A 23,356-nucleotide genomic window follows, 5' to 3' on the forward strand; every position below is an offset into this window, starting at 1 on the left:
CAAATTTATGGCAATCATTTTCGGTAGGGTCCCGAGCCCCTGTACAAAGCCTGACTGAAAGGGGTCTCTCTTAAGATTTAATTTAGACCACTCTTCGGTTCTCTTAGAATGATGCGACAGAATATCTTGCTAGGAGCATCTAGCAAGGAAATTGGTCTGTAGCTCGCAGGATTTGCTCGATCACCTTTTTTATAAACTGGAATGGTGATCGAATGTTTCTAGGAGATTTGGAATTTCTTTTCTAAAAAGTATATTTCTGAACATGATATTAAATATATCAGCCCATAACTCGGGAAATTGCTTCATTGTCAAATTTGATAATCCGTCCGGCCCAGGAGCCCTTGATCTACTGGCTTTGTGAATGAAATGCAAGATATCATCTCTATCAAAATCTAGATGAATCTCATCGACTCTCTCAATAGTGGGAGGGGTCATGGTGGAGGTAGGTTCAGAGTATATGGTGGAATAATATTTAATCTACACCTCCTCTTTTACAGCATTTGATTGAACTGCTTGGTGTCCAGCAGTTGCCTGATTGATTATTCTCCAGGATTCAGCAGACTTTTTGGAGGACAATATTTTTAGCATATGACTCCCGTCATTTTGGTAGTTTGGCTTTCATTCCCCTCAACCAGTTCTTATATCTAGTTTTGATATATATGAGTAAGAACTATAATTTGTTTAGCTTTAGGCAATTTGAGAGTTTCTCTTTTTTTCAAATCAAATTTGTTTTCATGGTTCTGATATCATGATTGTAGGTATGTAAATGTGGCACTTGTTTTTGTTCTATGCCTGATGGAATCTGGTTGAAACAATTGCATTAATTCAGGATATAGTATTGAGGAATTCTGAAAACATTTTCCTTTATGATTCATCTGTGAGCCATAGCAATCTCTGAATGCTCTGAGGGACCCTTCTGTCCAAATTAGTCTGTTTCGGGCGGTATTGATGATGACAAGACAATTAGTACGTTCATTCTTTCTTATCTTATCAGATTTGGTTGCCCAGGCAGCACGCGAGTGATCACAATCAATTGAATCAGAATGATGTACTTGAAAGGAATTACTTTCTTCACATAAATATAATCTATAATTCCAGTGCTAAATCCTCTATGCCAGGTTGGATTTGGTGGGACATCTGTCGAACAGGATCCGTTCATCATGAAGAGATTTCTGGATTTTACAAAATGTGTCCACTTCAATAATCTATTCTGTTTTTTTTTTGTCTAACTGGTTGTAAGCAATGTAAATTTAAATCGCCAGCTATTACTAAACTGGTGGTTTGTTTTTCATAGAGAATGAAATCCAGTGTCTTGTTCATGCTTTCTAGAAACTCATCGTCGGATATCCCTTATGGATTCCAGTATACATTAATAAGCACGTACAGTACATTGTCCCTGAAAAGTTTGAGCATTTGAACAAAAGGATATGGTGAGTACCATAATTGTGAGTTTGCAAAGGAACTTTGCTTAATGGCAATTAATAGCCCAGAGACAGGTCTCCCAGCACTTCCCTTAATAGCTGGATTCAAGAAGATGTCATATTTATCCCAGGATGGAAGGGTCGTTAACCAAGTTTCTTGCAACATGATAATATCGTAGAATTGCAGGTTAGAACTCTTGTTATTCATTAGATGCTTAAATCCTCTTGAGTTCCAGCTAATTAACGACAGCCTTTGGGGATCGTCTAAGCATAGCTAACATTGGGCAGTTTGTTGGTTACAGTTGCATGCTTGATTACAGGATATTTGTTTTGATGTTGCCATTTTAATGGGCGGTTTAGTCGGCATGTTATTATCAATCGGATCAGGTGAGCTGGGCCTGGATAAAAGTACAAAACCTAAGTCAAAAAAGTTCTGATTTAACCGCCCAGATAGTATTGACAACTACTCTGGAATTTAGCCATAAGGTTACTGACGATCTGTTTGAGGCATCAGTAAATTCGACTTATCAGTGGTCGAAGTGAGCGGGAGCAGATGTGAGCGGTGCTCCTATACTTTTTAAAATTAAGTTTTACAGCTCCTATACTTTTCTTTTAAAAAGAAACCGATCTGGAACTGTTTCGTTTTTAAATAACAGTGTAGGAAGAGGTTGAAATTTGCATTTTCAGTGCACTGCACTGAACACTCCCTTAAACTGCAGGCAAATGTGGATGTTTGTATTGTGTGTGTGGGAGGGGGCGGGCAATGGGGTTTGTGAGGAGCGGGGCAGGCTAGCAGGGAACATAGTTCCACTACTTCTTTTCTTACACTTCGACCACTGCTTGTTATATGTCGATGGTACCTATGTCGTCTAACGCAGGTATCTTGCTGAATATTTATAATACTGATGCTCGATTCAGATTGTATTGAATGACTGGGGGAGGACGCCAAATTAAAGTTAATAAGTGAAGAGCAGGACGTTTTGTTGGACGAGTCACAATTTTAGCTTGTTTAGTTTGATCAAGTGGGACATACATCGACTTGCCAGTTGGAATAGTTCTGGCGTCTGTGTCAATTGTAAGTACTTTTTTCTTTTAGAATTTGCAGTAATACTGATTGTATTAAGTTCTTTATTTCACTATCTGAGGATGTTTGACAGTGATGATTTGAAGCAGCTTCTTCAGTTTCAGGATGTACATTGGCACATACCTCCCTAGAGTGTGCTTCTACAGGCTTTACAGCGTTCAATTGAGTGTTAGCAGTGAGGAGCTTGACATCTACCTTTTGCACCCTCTCCTGAATTGCTGCCGTTTGTAAGTTTTTCTGCGGAGGAATAGTAGACATATATTCATCTATTGCATGTCGAATTTCTTTACGACGAGCAGTTAGATTTTAATTTCCTAACTGCAACTTACTGGCTGGTGAGCGGATATACCAATATTATTAATTTGTTTCTCCGAATGGTTTGTTGCGGCTTCTACCAGCTCATTAAGAGGACTGTACGATTCTATTTGCTTATTTTTGTCTAGAAGCGTCTGGTTTTTCTTACTGAGTTTGTAGCATATCATTTTTAGCGATTGCTTTGGACACTGTGATAGCAGCTGTCCTGGGATGCGTCAACCAACTTTTTGACAAAGAATTTTGTTTGTAATGAAGATATTGGTTTATCATTTGTTTTATTTTTAGACTTTTTGACTGGGTTAGCTTTGTTTTGCTTACTTTTGGAAAGAGCATAGTTTATTATTTTTGTAGTTCCACTCATGTTTCCCCCTTCATTGCGATGATTAGATTCTTTAGCACCACTGCGGACTAAATCAATAATGGGTTCCAGAATAAATGGAATCCAATGTTCAAGAGATTTGGAATCAGAACTTACATTTAGATATATATCAGTTTGCGTACTCATCGAGCACTGAACTACTTGAAATGTGTAACTGTAACTCGTAAGCTTAAAGTATTCTTGCACATGCGCCCGGTTACCTTCGGGTCTGGCGCCTGCTATAAATAAATAAATAAACAAACAAACAAACAGAAGGATTAGAGGGAACACCCTTTGGGTCCACTTTTTTAAACATTGCTTGCTGCCAAGCTACAATTTGGTCTAGCTGGTGTGAGTGTTTGTCCGATTTGGCATTCAAGGTTTCAAATAGTCTGGCTAGCGAGTAAAATGACGGCGTTCATTGACTTTAGAACTATCTCAGTCAAACAGTTTGCATTACCTACTTGTACATTGGAGTCGCTGGAGGAATTATGTACCATGGGTCTGCGTGGAGTTGGAGCTATGAATGAGAGTTTGTCAATTTAATTCAAGTTTGTATCACTAACGTCAATGAATAAATTCGGAGATTTCGAACATCAATATCAATAACAGCCAAATTAGAGGTGGCATTCAGGCTTAGTGTTTTAGGTTCCTGAACCGCTGCACCTGTTAAATCATTGCACAATAGTATGCTATCCGTGAGAGAAACATTCTCTTTGGCAAAGATAACAGATGGTTCAGCAACAGCATTTTCATTTACCGCACTTGTTGGAGGTTTCAAAGCTGCAGAGTTTCCATTCGCAGTTTTCTCCATGGAACCTTCCGTTTGTCGGGTGCCAATTAGAGTCCGTTTTTAATGCTAGAGGCGGCGTTAAGGGGGAGGTTTCGCCTTTTTTATCCAGGTGAGTTTTCCCGTGAATTTGTTCTTTACAAAATGGGCAAATGTCCATACATACAGTTTTTTTGCAACTTCATATTTGGTTTGGAGTTTGTTGCTCCCGGGTGAGGGGTGGAGCTCAAACGCAGTTTCTTGTTTGCGCATGGCGATGAATTCAGCCCGGGGTTGACGCCGTTAGTGCCTTGAGCTCCCGGCACCAGTGGCATGCCTGTTTTTAAAGTTGGTAAAGTCCTTTTCATTATGATTGCTAACTTACAATAAACTGAGGCAGGTTATAAACCCACAATGTCAGTACCGGGAAGCACCGCCAAGCGCGGCAAAGCGGCCAAGCGGTACTTTCCGAGGTGCGCGTGCGAACTGGATTTTATAGTCCCGCCTCCAGGAATGAAGCAAAGCCTAAGGTAAAGGATACAGGCAGTTACTAATATGTTGTTAGTTTAATGAAATTACTAATACTAAAGCGTTCAACTGGTTTTCACCTTGTGGGATATGCAGTCCAAGATGAGTCCCAAGTTAGCAATGCTGTTATAAAAGTCACAGAAAAACAATCCTTGAAGAGCAGGGAACACGGCCAAGCGCTACTTTCTGGTACTTGCCGAGGTGCGACCTTATCCACCTTCCTGAGCTGCTAAGTGACCCTTGAAGAGACCCTATTTTTGTCCATTGGCACAAGCGCGTGCATGTACTATTGAGCATAAGGCTCCTCTCTTCGTAGGGCTTGGACTGCCTCTTAGTTAGGTGTATTCTTGATGTGGAACTGGGTCTAAAGATTACATGCACTGCCTGTTTTCCTCCCCATCTAGGTGGTCTACATATTTCGTGCTTCTTTATCCGTTCGACCCCTCTGGTCTTGTATATATATTGTGTTGATTGTGATGTGTTGATCTACTTTAGTGTTATTGGGATTCTTTGCTATGGTCTATATTACAAAGGCCTTGTAATAAATGTGTCTATATTTTTAATATAACACTGGTCTGGAGTAATTTGTAAGTGTCCTTGCTTTGTGTGCTCATTGAGGTCTTTTCAGTCACCCTCACCCCTCTTGAGACTTATTCTTGACTGCCTGCCGTAGCTACCCTGATTGGTCTGGCTTGTCCAGAGGTTACCCTGTTCCAAGAAACTACGTTGGCCTTCTGAACCTCTGCCCCTCCAGGTCAGAGTTCAGAAATCCATCTTAACAAATTGGTGTACAGCGGTGGGATAGGACTGAATGTCACAAGTCTCTCCCCTCTCACCTGTTTTTCCTGTTTGCTTGCAACCTTCTTTTGTGACTTCTTTCGCACGGTCCGGGATTTGTATAAGTCTGTGCGCGGGTCTTCGGATTCCAGCGTGCTTCGTTGAGATTGTCCAGGACGGAACCAGGAAGGAACAATGTCCGCGTGCAGAGGCACGGAAGCCGTGACTCGAGCGCGGGTGAAAATCCAGAAAAGTTCGGTAAAGTTTGAAGGATGAAAGGAAAGGAGGAGGAATCAAGGAACTGGGAAATAGAATTCAGGAAATTAGCCCCGAGCGAACTCCGACAGCACACGTCCAGCTACGGCGAGCAGTAGCATTGAGATGCGCAGAGCCGCGGGGGGTGTCTCTTTAGTAGTGCGCCAAGCGTAGAACGTAAAGGCTAGCAAGCTGCATTTCGTATTCGACGGCCATGTTGGGAGGGTTACTGCATTCAGTGCTCTATGGGTCAGGGACCACAAGGTCCAAAAGGGACGCAGGCACGGTTCATGGCACTGAAGGAATCCAGTGTTGCGCACGAGTGAAGCCATTTCGAGTTATTCCTACCAGGACACATAATGAATTGTCGTAGTATAACTTTTAAAAGGCCATAGTCCTATCTAACAGTATGGAAACAAGTACCTTGTTAACTTTAAATGCTTCGAAATCCGACGTATTAAGAAAGATGTGTGCTGAGAGAGGTGTTTCCTCTCAAGGCACAAAAGTAGAAATGATCCAGAGAATCATGGACTGGCAAGAAGCTCAGCTTAGAGCTATAGCTTCCAAGGACAGTGCAGTAGGAGGTGGTGCTCCTCTCACTGGTAGAACTGATGGTTCTACCGCTGCACTGATCCACAGCGACCATGAGGACATGGAGGATGTAATGTCGAATCTTTCCTCTGCCAGTGCTGATGGGGAGGCCATACTTTAATTCAAGAAGCAAGAACTGCTGTTTAGGCAGAAGGAGCTTGAGTTCAACATGGCCAAACTAAAGATAGAGCAGGCAGAAAAACAAAAAGACAGGGATCACCAGTTGGAACTGGCCAAGCTTCAAGTTGCCAAAGATTCAGAGAGTATAAGAAAAAAGAAGGTGGTACTTGGGTATTTTATGTAACTGATCCTTAAAAAACATGACTGGCTGGGTTGAAGGTTATATGGTTTCTACCTTTGAAGGTATGATAAGTCTCGTCATGCTGGAACATATTTTTGCATCTTCTTCCCCTTAGCTTAAGCAGAATTTGGCAGATTCAAAGGAGATAGATCCTAAGAAGCTAGCCATGGCAGCAGATTTGTGGGTGTCACATCGAGTGTCCCATAAGGACAAGACTCATCCTGGTAAGCAGGAGGAAGGGTTAAAGTCCAAAGATAAAGAGGGTGGGGAAACTGATAAATCTTCTTCCCAAAAGGGCGACAAAAAGAAAAACAGGGGTAAGACACAAGAGAACTCACAGGGTATTGGAGGTCAGCCTCCGAAACAGAACTCTGGTTATAGTAAACCTTCCTATGTGAACAGACCCAATGGATCTTGTTTTGCTTGTGGAGCAACTGACCACGTGAAGGGGGATCCCAGATGTAAGGTCAAAACCTTGGGGGTCCACTCTACTAATCTGGCCTTCTCCTCCTGCGAGGAAGAGGAGATTACAGGAGCATCCTTCTCCTCTGACTCCTTCCCCAGTGGGATAGAAACAGAGGTAGTTTTAGTTTCCCTGGCTTCTTAGGAGCCTAAAGTCTCAGAGGCTTATGCTAGGATTCCAGATAACACAAGCACTACTTTGAAGACAGTGTGCTGATCAATGGAGTAGATACTCCAGCTCTTAGGGATAGTGGGTGCAGTCAAGCTTTAGTGGATTCTACCTTGGTAGACTGTCATGATGCCTACCCCCGGAGCACCAGGCCAGGCCCAGCACCCCCGGGAGCAGGCATCACGCCCCCGGGTACAAGCCCAGCGGCCCATTATAGGGGCTCTTTGGACTCTGTCCTGGCGCCGTTGGCGCCAGGCTCATGTTGGACATCAGTCCTGGCGCCATAGGCGCCAGGCTCATAAGGGGAAGTGTTTGGTGCACTTACCTGATGCAGACCATGCTGCACACTCACCTGATGCAGACCATGCTGCACACTCACCTGATGCAGACCATGCTGCATGAAGAACCAAGCCCAATGAGGCTTAGGAGGGACTATTTTTCTCAAGGAACTATTTTGTTACTTGGGTGGGGCTGTGGAAGAACACTCACCTGGAACTTCTTCCAAGGCTATTTAAGCCACGCCCGGACAGCCACACGTGCTTCGCGTTGTTCTGCATCCCAGCAGCTGAACGCTCACCGTGTCTGCTCCTGCACCTGGACTCCAGCCACGCCCGCCTCGAACCTGGAACACCTGTAAGGAAAGAAGAGAAGAGAAAGGTGAAAACCAAGAACTTATTCAACCTTCTTACCTGCATCCGGAATCTTCACGCCAGCATTCCTGAAGGAAGACTTCCATTTAAAAGCACTGCGTTGCTCGCCGCAGTGCCGCGCTTCACTCACCAGTTCCCGAGACGCCGCCTGGCCCCATCGCGGCTCTCAGCACCGGTCGCCACATCTCTGCACCTAGGGGAGAGAAGAAGAGACAAAAGGAGAGCAAGGGAACACAAGAGGAAAGCCGAATTTTCAGCCATTTTACTTGCCGGCTTTTCTTGGTGAACCATTCCACATCTCGGGTCGGCGCCGCATCTTTGGCAGGTACCGCACCCCGGCCCCTATGGGGAAAGGACAAAAGACATTACTGGGGAATTATAAAGACATTTAGAGGGGTCGCCCTCTGCACTAACTCACCTGATTTTACCACCGCCAATTTAACCCCTCAACGCATCGCCTTTGTTCTGCACCTGAAATAAAGGACAGATCACAGGTTAGGAAAAACAACATAAAAGGAGGCTCACACTTGAACTTTTGCATCTTCATACTTACGGTGTATCGCTCAGAAAAGTCAAGTGGATTTGCCAGCGCCATTCTGAAAACCAGTGAAGTAACTGGACGAACGCGCGCCCCTGCAATAGAAGCAGGATGGAGAGTTCATCCTTCCAAACCATAAGGTGAGCTTAAACCGGGGGTTTTGGAGGAAGTCGGAGAAGAACGAAGGGGGGAAAGGGGAGAGCAAGCACACTATTCAGCAGACAGTTAATCCCCCTTCTCATCTGCAGAAGGATATTCCTACGGGCCAGACAAGCAAGATTTGGGGGTCCTGTTCAATCGGTGGTCCGAATTCTGCGCATTACGCTTGAAGAGGCCACAGCAACCCAGACCAGCGCCTCCGTGGGAGCCAGGTGAGCGTTACATAGACCCAGAGGAAGTTGCCAGAGCTACTCTGATGCCCACTAAGTTGGCTGATGGCCCACCTCTCATGTTCCCAGTAATACCTGTAAATCTTACTATCAATGGTACAGCAGTCAGGATTCCAGTGAGCATTCAGAGGAGTGTCCCAGGAAAGGTCTTGTTGGGCAATGATCTCCAAGCTTTAGGGCTTGTGGGAGACACTGCTGACAGAACCTGCACAAGGTTTCAAACAAGGGCAGCACTGGCCAAGACCAATGCCCTGCCCCAGCCAAAGGGGAAACCCAAGGATAAAGGAGTCAACAAAGTAAAAAGAGGGAAAGAAAATATTCCCCCTAACTCACCTACCACTGAGGTGGAGGTTGTTGGTCAATCACCCGGTCCTGACGAGGAGGTGGTGATGCCTGAAGTATTTGACCCAAATTACCATCCTGAACTAAATGATTTGTTAGTAGAAGGTGGTCCTGACAGGGAAGAATTCAGTAAAGGCCAACGTGAGTGCCCATCTCTGGAAGGCCTAAGGAGACAGGCCTGCTCCTAGCTTGAGGGTGAACTACCTGGGAAGCATCGGATTTATTTAGGTGGGCTCCTGTATAGTGAGTCTACAGAAGGAGACCATAAGAGGTTGGTGGTTCCCCTTGCTGTAAGACCCTTCCTCCTGCAGCTGGCGCATGAAGTGCCCCTTGCAGGTCACCTTGGTATTAAGAGGACCAAGCAAAGGTTATCCATGCACTTCTATTGGCCCAAGATGGGGGTGCAAGTAGAAAGTCACTGCAGGAGTTGTGCCTCCTGCCAGTTATCTGGTAAGAGTGGTTCAACAATCCAAGCTCCATTGGTACCACTCCCAGTTGTGGGGGTACCATTTGAGAGGGTGGGGATTGACATTGTTGATCCCCTTGACCCCCAAACATCCTCGGGCAATAGGAAGATCCTGGTGCTTGCCGACCATGCCACCAGGTATCCTGAGGCCATCCCATTGAAAACTGTGACTGCCAAGTCAGTTGCAAAAGCGTTACTTGGCATCTTTAAGGCTTCCCTAAAGAAGTTGTGTCTAACAGAGGCAGCAACTTTATGTCAAACTATATGCAGGCTATGTGGAAGGAATGTGGGGTCACGTATAAGTTTTCTTCCGCATACCACCCCCAGACCAATGGTCTGGTGGAACTGTTTAACAGGACCTTGAAAAGTATGATTGGGGCTCTGGAAGAACATCAAAGAAGAAAATGGGATCTTCTTTTACCATGCTTACTGTTTGCCTATAGAGAGGTACCACAAGAGGGTGTTGGCTTCAGCCCCTTTGAACCTCTGTTTGGTCACCCAGTACGGTGACCCTTAGTCATAGTCAAGGAGGGATGGGAGATGCCCCCTCCCCCCATTACTACCAACGTAGTAGACTGTGTTGGGGCTCAGAAAAAGGATGGTACTCCTGATTGGTCTGGCTAGTGACAAGTTGAAGGCAGGACAAGCTCTGGTGAAACATTGGTATGACCAGAAAGCTTCCCTCATCAACTTTACACCTGGTCAGAAAGTCCTGATCATGAATCCCATAAGGCCTAGGGCTTTACAGGATAAATGGTCAGGCCTTTACACAGTGGTGGAGTCACTGGGTGAGGTCAACTATTTAGTGGACTTTGGAAGGCCTGGACAGGCTCCAAAAGTGTTCTATGTAAATAGGCTGAAGGCTTTCATCCCAAGAGTTGAAATCGCATCACTGCTATTGGCTTCAGATGTTGAGGAAGAGGAGTCTGAACCTCTTCCTGACCTATTCCAAAGCAGTCCTTCAGATAACTCCATTGAAGGTGTCCGAGTGGCCCCTCACCTGACTTCTGATCAGCAGGCTGAGGTGAAAAGTTTGCTTAGGCAATTTTCCCCCCTGTTTTCACAGTCCCCTGGTTTGACACCTTGGTGCAAACATAACATAGACACAGGAGACAGTGTACCTATCAAAAGTAGGGGATACAGAATGTCAGACAAAGTACGGTCTTACATTAAGACAGAGGTCAACAATATGTTGGATCTTGGGGTGCTTGAACCCTCTAGTAGTCCTTGGTCCAGCCCGGCGGTTCTGGTTCCAAAAGCAGGTACTTCTGAATTGAGGTTCTGTGTGGATTACAGGGCTCTGAATGCTGTCACCAAGACAGATTCACACCCCTTGCCTAGAACAGATGAGCTGGTGGATACCTTGGCCGCCTCCAAGTTCCTCAGCACGTTTGACCTCACTGCAGGCTATTGGCAAATAGCCCTCGCAGAACATGCCAAGGAGAAGCCAGCTTTCTCAACTCCAGAGGGCCTTTACCAGTTCAGGGTAATGCCTTTTGGGTTGAAGAATGCACCTGCCACCTTCCAGAGGCTTGTGAATCATGTGTTGAATGGGCTGTACGAATTCTGTCTTGCATATCTGGATGATATAGCAGTTTTCAGTGCCACCTGGGAAGCCATGTGAAACACCTTGGGTTTGTGTTACAGGCTCTTCAGAAGGCCCACTTGACCATAAGGCCAGTAAGTGCCAGATTGGACAAGGCTCAGTGGTTTACCTTGGACATGAAGTAGGTGGAGGGAGGATACAGCCTCTACCCAGTAAAGTACAAGCAGTACAAGACTGGCCTACCCCCACTACACAGACCCAAGTGAGAGCCTTCTTAGAACTCACTGGGTATTACAGAAATTTCATGGCAGACTGTGGCACCATAGCTGCCCCTCTGACTGCGCTCACTACTCCAAAGAAACCCAAGAAGGTAACTTGGACTGAAGAGTGTGAAAAGGCCTTCAATGGCTTAAAAGACTCCTTGTGCCAGGCCCCTGCGCTCAGGGCCCCTGATTACCAACAACCTTTTATTGTACAGACAGATGCCTCTGACACTGGGATAGGAGCTGTACTATCACAAGTAGATGAGAAGTGTAAGGAACACCCTATTGGCTTCATTAGTCGCCAGCTTAAGGACAGAGAGCTCAGATGGTCCACAGTAGAGAGAGAATGTTTCTCTTTTGTGTGGGCCCTACGGAAGCTGAGTCCCCACCTCTATGGGACCCACTTCACTGTGCAAACTGACGATAAGCCCTTAAAGTGGCTAATGAACATGAAGGGAGAGAATCCAAAGTTGCTTCGGTGGTCCATAGGTCTGCAAGGCTTTGACTTCAGTATTGAGCATAGACCAGGTGTCCAACATAGCAATGCTGATGGGTTGTCCAGAATGTTTATCCGACCTGAACAAGAAACTCATCCAGGGGTGGATTAGTTCCCCCTGTCCTTAGACTGGGAGGGGCGAGTGTTAGGAAAGATTTCATATTTGAATGTAATTTTCCATCCATGTGTCAACCCCCAAACTTTTTGCTGCTGTTCTACACCCTGATCTAACCTTTGCCAGAGAAGCGCAGCCCTCAGCCGCACTCCTCTGGGCTTTCGCTAATTTCTAATGGGGAAACTGACATGCCCTTAAGACAGTCAGTACTGGGAGACTTTGTTTCCCTTAGTCCTTTCCTCATGTTGCAGCTTTTGTGCAACTTGTAACAAGAGTGCAATGTAACTTAATTTACTGCACCCTTGGGTCTCTAGTCATTCCAAAGGCCCTAGAAACTCTTGCTGGACTTTTTATGAACTGTGCAGATGTGTCAGGGACAGGACTGGTGGCAGCTATCGTTTATTTTATGTTTTGAACCCTTTCTTGCCATGTTTTCCGCGCTTACCTCGTTTGGCACGACTAGGTGGCCTGGCTCCAAAATGGCCATGCCACGAGGTTCTTTGTCCTGTCCTTTGGCCATCTCGCCCCTTCACCCTCACCAGGTCGAGCCGACCCGGGTCAGTCCTTATTTGGACATGCACTTTCCCGCGAAACCCAAAACTTTTGCGGGCTTCTGCATGCCTTGTATACCCCGGGCCTATCTGTGTGTGCCTCCAGGATGTGGGCTGGGATGTCTGTTCCCAATACACATCCTGGGTGCAGAGAGTCTGGAGTGTCCTGAATGCCTGGGACCACCGTGGTCCGTGATTGGTCCACGTATGGAGTGAGGGTTTGTGAGCAGATCTCCCATTGGGTCCTCTCCGTTTTGGCGCGAAGGGAACTTTGGATAAGAGGAGGCTGAGAATACCACTACCATGTCGATGTCCTTAGTTCACACGAACAAAGGATAAGGAGCCAAGTAACCTGCAACAAGAAGCCGAGTCGAGGAACCGCAGTTGACCCGCTGGAAGGTTTGGCACCTTGAGCCCGCTGTCATCCTGTGAGACCCCTCTGCATCTGATGGTCCTAGAAGGTCTGAGAAGGCGCTTCGACCCATTGGAATAGTGGGACCAACTATTATCGGGACCTTCATCAAACCCTGCAAGTAAGCCTCTTCGGAAGTGTCCCTGGGCCAACCAGTGGGCTGACCAGCTTACGCAGGACGTTTGCTCTGTCACTGCCACGGTTTCGAGGAAGCCGTCGAAACTTGGTATACTGCTTGCTCTGTGTCCATGGCACCCTCACATTGAATTTCGTACACTTGGCATTCCCAGGTCTGAAGTGAGACGAGTGCACCCGGCCGGAGTAAACGCGGTTACCGTGTTGCCCTGCTGTGGCAACGACCTGTGCAAGTTAGCTGCACTTGTGACCCCCTTGACCCTGAACCCTGTACCGCGGAAACTACACGGTGTCGAGACGTCCCGATTGTCGCATTCGAACCTGCCAGCGAAGTGGACTGTACTGGCGAAGTCTGGGTCTGACTGCGTCGGGGACCGGTGAGTAGTCCATGCCCCAACCGGTGGCCCCTAGCGCAGGAGCCCATTTCTATGCACGAAGTGGCCCCTGAGGGCCCCTTGCCTTTCCACAGCTATTGCGAAATAGCGACTCGATCCCACACTCTCAACCTGCTTCTGCCCACAAGTGGAGGTCCTGCTTGAAGAGTGGGGTCTCGTTCTTCATCGACCTTATCCACCTTCCTTAGCTGCTAAGTGATCCTTGAAGAGACCCTATTTTTGTCCATTGGCACAAGCGTGTGCATGTACTATTGAGCATAAGGCTCCTCTCTTCGTAGGGCTTGGACTGCCTCTTAGGTGTATTCTTGATGTGGAACTGGGTCTAAAGATTACTTGCACTGCCTGTTTTCCTCCCCATCTAGGTGGTCTACATATTTCGTGCTACTTGATCCGTTAGACCCCTCTGGTCTTGTATATATATTGTGTTGATTGTGATGAGTTGATCTACTTTAGTGTTATTGTGATTCTTTGCTATGGTCTATATTACAAAGGCCTTGTAATAAATGTGTCTATATTTTTAATATAACACCTGTCTGGAGTAATTTGTAAGTGTCCTTGCTTTGTGTGCTCATTGAGGTCTTTTCAGTCACCCTCACCCCTCTTGAGACTTAGTCTTGACCGCCTGCCATAGCTACCCTGATTGGTCTGGCTTGTCGAGAGGTTACCCTGTTCCAAGAAACTAGGTTGGCCTTCTGAACCTCTGCCCCTCCAGGTCAGAGTTCATAAATCCATCTTAAGAATGGCCTACTGATGAGAGATGATGAGAGACTTATCCTTGGCCTCAAGCCCAGGGACCGCATCTCTGCGGAACTGAAATCCCTCCACTGGCTCTCTGTGGCAGCAAGAATCAAATTCAAGACCCTCTGCATTGTCCACAAGGCTCTCTGGGGCCTGGGACCTACTTGCCTTCAACGTTGCCTTCCTAAATACTGTCCCTCCCAAGCCCTCCGCTCATCGACCTCCAACCTTCTGCGAGTGAGCAGGTTCTCCAAGCAGAGATTTGGAGGGAGATCCCTTTCCTCATCAGGCACGTCCTTCTGGAACAGCCTCCCTGCCACCCTCCATCTTGAGCCTGATAGTCTTAAGTTCTGGAAACTCCTCAAGACCTTTCTCTTCTCCTCTTCCTTCTCTCTCACCCTGCTAACCTAGCTCTCTGCTCTTCCCCATCTCCCTCCTTTCCATACAGCTCACTGACTGGCCGCCTGGTGTACCCCAGAGTCTCACAGGTCCCATGCACCCCTGCCAGTCCTTCTGCACTTGCCTCAGGGCCCTGCAGCCTACCCACTCACTGCACTTGCAATAAATCCTTAGAACTTCTCTCTCCACACTTCCCCAGTCTCGATCGACTGGGTGCACTTGGTCCCCTGCCCCTTCCTTGTCCTGCCTGCACTTGCACTACAGCTCTGCCTGTAGATTGTTCTGTCCTTCCTTGTCTTACCCCTTAATGTGCACTCGAAAGAAACGCAGAATCGCTGTCGGGCCTTTTTGTTGTAGCTTAACTGTTAAATGTACCATATTCACTTAATCTGCCTGTGCAGACCGTTATCGCTTCAGAAATTCAAGGGCTCTGAGCGACTGTTGTTTTCTCCCTGTGTTCCCACCCTCCTTGAGCGCCTTGAAACACTTGCCTGTGTATAAGCGCTTTATAAATAAACAATACCATGCCATGGACTAATGGGGAAAACAAGGAGTAGTTTGACAGGATTCAAACACCTAAGTTTAGTTTCTCGTGCGTGCTGCTAGAGAGCCAAAGGTCCAAGGTTGGGATAGTATGCCATCCAACCAGTGGGGTTTAGGGACAACCCAACGTTCAATATAGCATAGAGCAATCCACTCTTGTTTTGTCTGCTACAATCCATACTGTACATATTTAGAGGTAGTTCAATGGGTAGCCAATGATGTACTAATCCTTATGTTCTTTCAGTAGATATGTTCTCTTAACCAATCTCTTCCGTCAATGGGTTTTGTATTTTGCCACATAGAATGACGTCATAGATGACACAGATTGGGGTATAAGACCTCTATGTAATGAAGCTACTATGCGAGTGTACACGCATCAGTCTGATGCCTGTGAGACCTCTCTGTTTTATTAAATGACAATAAAGTAGTACTTTGTGTAAGGAAGGCATGGTATCAACAGTAAGACAGACGTGACCACAGTTCAAGGGTGTTCATTGAACTTCACAAGGATGTGATAAACACCTATCTAATCTTAAATCTACAGATTGGAGCAAGCTACGACCATCAAATTGATAATGATTTTTTATTTCTATTGCACTCGTATAGAAGTGTTTCAGAGCGCGCCACGGCAAGGGAGGGGAACAGGGGAGAACAAAACAATGATCTTACGAGGCCCAGTGACATTGAAAACACGCAAGTGCATGGTAGAGGAAGAGGGGAAAAGTGTATGGAAGGGGGGGAGAAGTGGAAAGTGCAGAGCAAAGGAGAAACCAATAAATAATAATAAATAAATAAATAATAAAGGCAACAGACAGTGGTAATGCAGCCAGCAAGTGGCAAGTTCTGGGTTTAAGGCAGCAGACAGGGTATGTCTGATAAGTGCCGGAAGAAGAGGGGAGACTGTATGGGTACAGATACAGACCCCAGTGTAAGGGGTGGCCAGGAGGCAGTGCGGGAGGGTGGCAGGGTGAGCAGGTACCTGGGCCCGGAAGACAGAGGGTCGGCCAGGTCACGGTGCTGAGAGAGAACAGATCAGCAGGTTATTCCTAATAATGCAGTCCTAGTGGAGTCCCGTCAAAATAAAAAGGCCTATACTAAAAACGTATTGCCAATCCTTACCACTAAAAACAAATAGTGTGGGAGTAATGTTCATGAAAAAGAAAGAAGTGTTCACAAAATGATATGTCAGGATGTTCAAGCCGTTGGCCTCATTTCGTTATGTTTTCAGCAAGGGACAAGGCGGTTCACTCGAGCAAAGCACACAATCTGGCTTCTCCGGCACAAGGATATAGTTCCAATGCCAGCATCAGGGCTTCCTGTGACGAAGTCTCTTTACTTCAAAGTCTCTTGATTCAGAGGGCCTGATGCAACAAAACAAAACACAAAGGGCCTCATTATGGCCCCGCCGGTCCGGAAACAATGGTGGCGGTAAATCCGCCGCCACCGTTGTTTCTGGACCGGCTGATCCGAGTTCTGCAGGCGGGAGGTGTTACTCCCGCCAGGTCTGACCTGGCGGGAGTAACGCCACCCACCTGCCGGCAGAAATGGAAACACTGGCTCCGTCATAGACATGATGGGTGGAAAAATATTCTAGATTAAGGTTTCAACAAAATGAGGACTAGATCCTAAAAGCAACATTGTCCTTCTCTCCCTTAAGAGACAAAAGGCAAGTTGACATACATTTTTCTCATTTCTGTCTCAGGGTTGGTTTTCACAGCATCTAAGATGGATGTGTGGGTGCAAGCACCATCCCGTTGACCATGTTCGATGCAGAGACGACCTATCGTAAATCTTTGGTTCATCTTCCTTGTTTTCTTTTTTTTAATCGTTCCTGGAAAAGCTGTATATCTATTTTCATGCTGTATTCTCGGCACAAAATCGGTCGAGTAAGAAATGCTCGAAAATGATAAGCAGCCATGTTTGCGATGGGCGTTGACCTCTGACATACACAAATACTCTTGCCACTGGGGAATGGAGAGTTGTCCTATCAGACGGTACTGGAAAAAAATACAAATAATTTCTGGAATATCATTAATCAAAGATAAGAGAATGAGAATATAGCGATGATAAATCCTATTAAGGAGGTTGAATGGAAGAGATACTTCTCTGAACTGTACAAATGTGAAAAATGTGTAATGCCCATAGGGATGTGTAGTGAGGGACGGGATTTGGCTATTTCTGCCCAACATCTCGAAACGATAATAAAAGTTGCCTCCAACTATTGAGCACCAGGCCTAAATGGCTTGCGTAATTTAATTATGAAGCAGGACCCGGAAGTGTGGTCAAACATGTTAAATATACTGTTTTGAAATGTTCTAGCTACCAAGAGTATTCCTCTTTCTTGGTCTACCTCCATAATCGTCCCGATATACAAAAAGGGAAGTCGCCTTGGGCCTGCAAGGCCTATTGCGCGAATGAACGTTGAAAGCAAAGTATTTGCAAGATGTCTTTTGAAAGAATTGGAAGTGTGGTGTAGAGACCTGGAGAGACTGTCCAAATTCCAGCCGGGCTTCAGGAGGACTACGGGAACAGGCGCAAGTGGTCTTCTTATACACTCATGAATTGACAAGGCATGTAGGGAAGGAAAGGCTCCCCTCTATATCGGAGTATGGCCTTCGACACTGTTGACGGAGCAAGACTCTGGGAAAAGCTTTCAAAGTGGGGGGATACCTGCCTACATGCTGGAGATTTTGATTGAATTGCATCGACACACAGTGATAAAAGTAATGTTGAATATGAACGCAGAGGTCTTGAACCCCATAATCAGGAGCAGGGGACTGAGGAAAGGGTGTGTCTTGGCCCCAATCCTTTTTAACTTGTATATCGCGGATCTGGGTGACCATCTGAGAGAAGCCTCGTTTGTAGCTCCCAAGATAAAAGAGGAGATATGTTTTTGGGTGGCATACGCAGATGATAGCTTGCTTATGGATAGAACTACAGTAGGTCTGCAAAGACTTCTTATTTCTTGAAGACTATGCTTAATTGAACAGGTATCAACCCGAAAAACTTGAACATAATGTCTTTCAATGGAAAGAAATGCAAATCTGTTGATTTTCAATGGTGGGTGGGACTCCAGTGTTGGTATTACCTTCGGTGAAAAACCTAGGCTATAGGCTAATTGGGCCGACAATTGGCATGTCTAATGCGTTATTTGGGGTAAAGTACTGCAGATTCACAATGTTACTGCTGTTGCAATTTTATAAACCCAAGTTATCCCAGTGTTATCGTATGACGTGGAATTTGGTTGTTGGGTTGAGAATTTGGAACTCTGTAATTTGGAAGGCATGATTTTAAAGACAGCACTATTATTTACTAATTGTGTCCCCCCTAAATATGATCCAATTTCAATTGGGTTTGAATTCCCTGAACTCAGTTGTTCAATTGAGGACATTGCTACTATATAGGAAGTTACGGTGAAACAAATTGCTTGTATGGAGTAATGGGTCTCCAGATGGAAAATGGGAGGGGGGTTAGATTCTTTCAAGGCTAACTGTTAATTTATTCTGCAATACTATGAGGTGTCCTAACTACTACTAGTTAACCCTGGAGGGTTAAAGCTAAGAATTCTAGTTGAAGACTGGATATGGATAGGTGAAGCTAGGACCAGGTATGGCCTTTACAAAGCAATAAGTGTAGCTCCAAACAAAAAAAAGTGAACCTTCTTGAAATACCTTAAACACTGTCCCGATAGACGCTGCATAGAAACATTAATGAGGTTTAGATTTAACCTACTGCATACAGGCTATCAATTGGAGGCCAAAGGGTGTGTGCAATGTGTAGGTTTGGTGGGTATTCTTTAGAAACGTTAACACATTTGTTGATTTCTTGTCCTTTATTGCAGAAGACCAGAGGAGCTGTTTAGTAGATTTGTTTATGACATTGGCTCTCTGAATAGTGAATACTTTTGGAGGTATATCCTTCAAGGTACTCCATCGATTTTATGAATGGGTGTAGTGCAATGTTTTAAAGAAAGCAATGAGTATATGATATTTTAAAATCAAAGGTGCAATAAGGTGGAGAATTCCTCAATCATGAGTGTGATCGACTTGAATACTAGTTAACATTGTATTTTTAGTTTATAATTCATTACTCTTCTTTTTCTCTTATTGAATATTAATGTATTTTTAATGTGTTTTGAAATTGAATTATCAAATGTATTTAAGTGATGTATAAGGTTTCGGACAAAACCAATTTACATTTTTAAAAAAGATGTTTAAGAAAGGGGGTAAAGATTAAGGTATATGCAGCCTTGAGATCCCTATGACACAACTTTTTCTTTTCATGCCTTAATCATAAGTACTTGGGGTGAGTATGTGGGTCCTTTTGCCTAGGAATGCATAATAGCCCAGCAGCTCAGGGGTTAAGGACAAGATGAGATTATGTATCTCTGCACAGAAAAGGCATGTACGTGTGCCCCATACTTACCGAGTGCGATTTACCCTGGGCCTATCTGGCCCCTTTTTTGCCTAGAAATGCAAGGTGCCTATTGTCTCTGAACAAACCACAAGCATATTTGTATTTGTAAGGCAATTCTCTCCATCCTCCGTAGTTCTCACTGCTGCACCTTCTGGTCTCCCCTGTAACCTGCATAAGCTCCGACTATGTTGTTTGTCTATGTTGCACATAGTAAAGCCTTCGACCTCCTGCTCTTTCCTCTTTCCTTTCTTCGTCCTTTTCACAAACTCATCTTGGTAACACCCTATTCCAATTCAAGTTAAATGGAAATTAGGTCATTTATGTGTTAACCACAAGTAAGGTAGCCTCTGCATTTAAAGACCTGACCTCAGTTCACCCTCTTTATAATGGTCATCTATATGTCTGATGGGGGGGTTAGGAAATAACCCTGCACACCTCTGGGTGTGCCAGTCCTCACTCCTCTTCTGCCTGCTTTACAGGGCATCCCAGATATGCAATGACCACTTATTCCATTGGTTGACTGGGATGTACACCTCATCTTGCTGTGTATAGCCAAGAGGGGTTGCAACCTAAAATTGCATTGACCTACCTTTATCACTCTACTGCCAGGTACACATGTATTGAAAGTTAGGTTGCATCGCTCATTCTACTGTGGTAGGCTCCTCTACCTCCTAGACCCATCCATACCCTCCATTTCCAAGAATGTGTGCTTTTTTTACCACCCTTTACACCACAAACCTTTAGACTCTGGCCTCTACTACTGGTTGGACTGCGCCAAAGACTTGAGTTGATCTTCCCAGGCAGAATCGAAGTCTACCGGAGCGAGGCTCCAAAAGGGTTCCTGCTATCCAGAATTCCCTGCAGGCCCTAGATTCACTGCTCTAGCACATGGTGCTAGATCAGTGCAAACCGCACCTTTTCCATAAACCTATGATGAGATACTGCGGTGGGGGCCTGGGGGGGGGGGTGGTTGGGTGTACATAATCAGTGGCTAAATTGAAGAAACCCATTATCAGTATTGCCTCTTTCAGTGAGCTGCCCAGGATTTGACGTGGGCAGGTCACTTATCCTCAAACTTTATAGTATAAAAACCCTATGTTTCTAAAACTGGGCTCAAACGTGGGGCGGGTTATTCTCAAAAGGGTATGTGGTTTTGCCCCACATTAAAGAGCTCGGCAGATCACTGCCACCTGATCTTTTTTGCTAGTGTTTCATTTCAGTTTTGAAATTCCTTTTCGTACATTTCTTTCTAATTCACAGGTGACTTCCGCTACAGCCCTGAGATGGTGCGGCAGCCTCCATTAAGTAACAATAAGAGAATTGATATACTTTATTTGGACAACACAAACTGCAATCCTGACTATATCCTGCCTTCTCGCCAAGATGCAACTGAGCAGATCAAAGACATCATTGCAAGCCATCCAGACCATGATGTGGTTATTGGTATGTCTCAGTGACTAGATGAGTAATGACAATTTTCAATACTTTGCACGTGTGTAAATATATTTGTGTCACAATAGGAACACTATAGTTAAGGTTACATGACATTTAACATGGGACAATGAGAATTATTACTCCCTAACTTTTTATATCGTCCATGAAAGTTAACCAGATTTGGCAAGCAAATGATCTGGCCACATCAGAGATTCATGCCTCCTTTGGGCCATTTTCATGGAGGATTTTGTGTAGAAAAAAGAATGTTGAAAAATGTGTTCGTTTTTTGCATTTGGCTTTCCGTATACCCAAAAAAAACACACTTTTGGACTGGCATCTCCAAATGGTCCACTTTGCTATTGGGCACTGTGGCGGGTCAGAAGAAGGAGGCGGATGCTTGATGGACAAAGTAATACGGATAATGCCCATCTTTCCCTAATGCTAGAGGGGTATCCATGTCTATGTAAATAACTAAAGGTGCTCGTCCATAAGCCCCAATCAATATGTCCACGGTCCAGAACTAGTTCTAACTGACCCTACCACTATCTTAAGTAACTTATATTAAATCAGGAGAATTTCTCCTCTCTCCTGGTTGTCTCTTATGTCAATGTCTCTTCTTTACTCCAAAGTTCTCTTTAATATTATTTCTTTAAATATTCTCCTGCCACCTTATGGATACGCTTCTGTAACTCTTTCACAGTCCTTCACAGCCAGTTTTTCACCACTCCTTTTTTGGCACTCTTGCTTATTTTTCTCTAGGCTTGTATGCCTTTCTGAATCTTTTAATCCAGGACTTCTTAGATTGGGTCTACATTGTTGTGATTTGACCGTCCCTCTCTCCTGTGGTTGATCCTTTTCTTTGTACATAACTGGGTTTTAGTTTTGTTATCAGCCAAATCTCTAGATTGTATAATGTTCTGCACATCTGATAGTCCTACATATGCTACTTTGGTGGATGGTTTTAGGAGTTCCTTACTGGAACGGAAGTCCTTGTCCCCTAAGGGGCGTGGGGTGAGTCTTTCCCAGTTAGGTCCCACTTGATCAGACCCCTAGGGAGGGTCTTGCAGAGCAGCCTCGCCTCCCTAGCCTCAGAGCACCCCATTAGGGAGAAGGGATGAATACCCTCGATTTCTCACAGCACACACCTAGCCCTTATCTGAGATGGCTAGTGCCGAAAAAGTTCCAGTCAATCTTGAGACATTTATTTTTTCAAAATTCGAAAATGTATGTAATTGTATGTGCACAGCAAGAGATTAGTATTGGGTGTTAGATGCATTTGAGTATGATGCAAATGCACATACATGGCACACCAGGACAAAGAGCACTCTTGAAATAAAATAGGAGTTTTAAATTCAGCATAATAGTCTGGCAGCCGGTAAGGACGGCAGCCTGTTTGAACAACACACAAGGATGTATATACAAAAACAATTGACCAGAGTAGGCACAATGGACAACCATGAAGACCAGTACGCTTAGACAACATGCTCTACCATAAACCATTGCCATGACCTTTACGTATTTGAGCATAGTAACCATACAGAACAGCCAACATGAATCATGTGCTTAATGGCAGAGTAAAACTGCCCACAATCAGCCCCCACGAGCATGCACAGAAGACAATTCAGCACATTGGACATAAATTGCATGCAAGGTCCCACATGCGTGTCGAAAAACCACATGTAGACAAACCGAAAAAACTTAAGAAAACAGGAAATCTTTGGCAACAACTATTTTTGTTATAAAACGTTTGCCGCCTATAAAAATGTTAAGCCTGCAATCGTCCAGGCCAATGTTAAAGATAATGCAGAAGAGCTAATTCCCTAATAAATAACATAACCCAGTTTAAGGAAGACATGGTATCAAACAGTGAAGACGGACACACGTGATCACAGTGCAAGGGTGTTTATTGAACTTCAATGGGTTGGTAGAACGCCTTTCTAGAACACCTATCTAAATCTAAAGATGGGAGCAAGCTACGATCATAACGCAGTCCTAGTGGAGTCTGTCAAAATAAAAGAGCCTATACTAATACACCTATTGCGAATCCTAAATATAAAATGGTGTGGAATAACAATGTATGCAAAAGAAAAGTGTTTAAGCAATGATATGTCAGGATAGTTGAGCATTTGGCTTCCCTTCCCCACGTTTTCAGCACTGGGCAGGGTGGCACGTGCAGGCTTTGCACACACTCTGGCTTTTTGGCCAGAAGGTAACAGTTCAACACATAGGCATCAGGGCCTTCCGCCAAAGTCTCTTGCAATGACAGTCTCTTATTGCAGAGGTGTCATGATCTCTGCTTCCAAAAGGTCAGGGTTTTCCCAACTCACTTGGAAGCAGATCCATAACCCAGGTTCCGAGTGCCAACCAGTCCCAATTGGGACCTTTTGGACCCAGTCCTGGCGCCAGTGGCACCAGGCTCATAAATATGCCCAGTCCCAGCGCTGGAAGCGCCGGGCTCATAATGCTTGGTGGATTTACCTGCAGCAGACCATGCTGCT

At 45.1% G+C, this 23,356-nt stretch overlaps 1 protein-coding gene across 2 annotated transcripts in view; it reads left to right on the forward strand.

Moving 5' to 3' along the window:
- Positions 1-23,356, forward strand: part of LOC138520941 (5' exonuclease Apollo-like) — a 95,300-nt gene that overhangs the window by 65,466 nt on the left and 6,478 nt on the right. For both annotated transcript variants that reach the window (XM_069633371.1, XM_069633372.1), the window contains exon 4: positions 20,685-20,867. In XM_069633371.1, coding sequence (XP_069489472.1) covers positions 20,685-20,867 — 183 coding nt within the window. The remainder of the gene's footprint in view (positions 1-20,684; positions 20,868-23,356) is intronic.

The sequence above is a fragment of the Ambystoma mexicanum genome, chromosome 13, assembly GCF_040938575.1.
Source record: "Ambystoma mexicanum isolate Mex_15411 chromosome 13, UKY_AmexF1_1, whole genome shotgun sequence".
NCBI classification, from domain to species: domain Eukaryota; kingdom Metazoa; phylum Chordata; class Amphibia; order Caudata; family Ambystomatidae; genus Ambystoma; species Ambystoma mexicanum.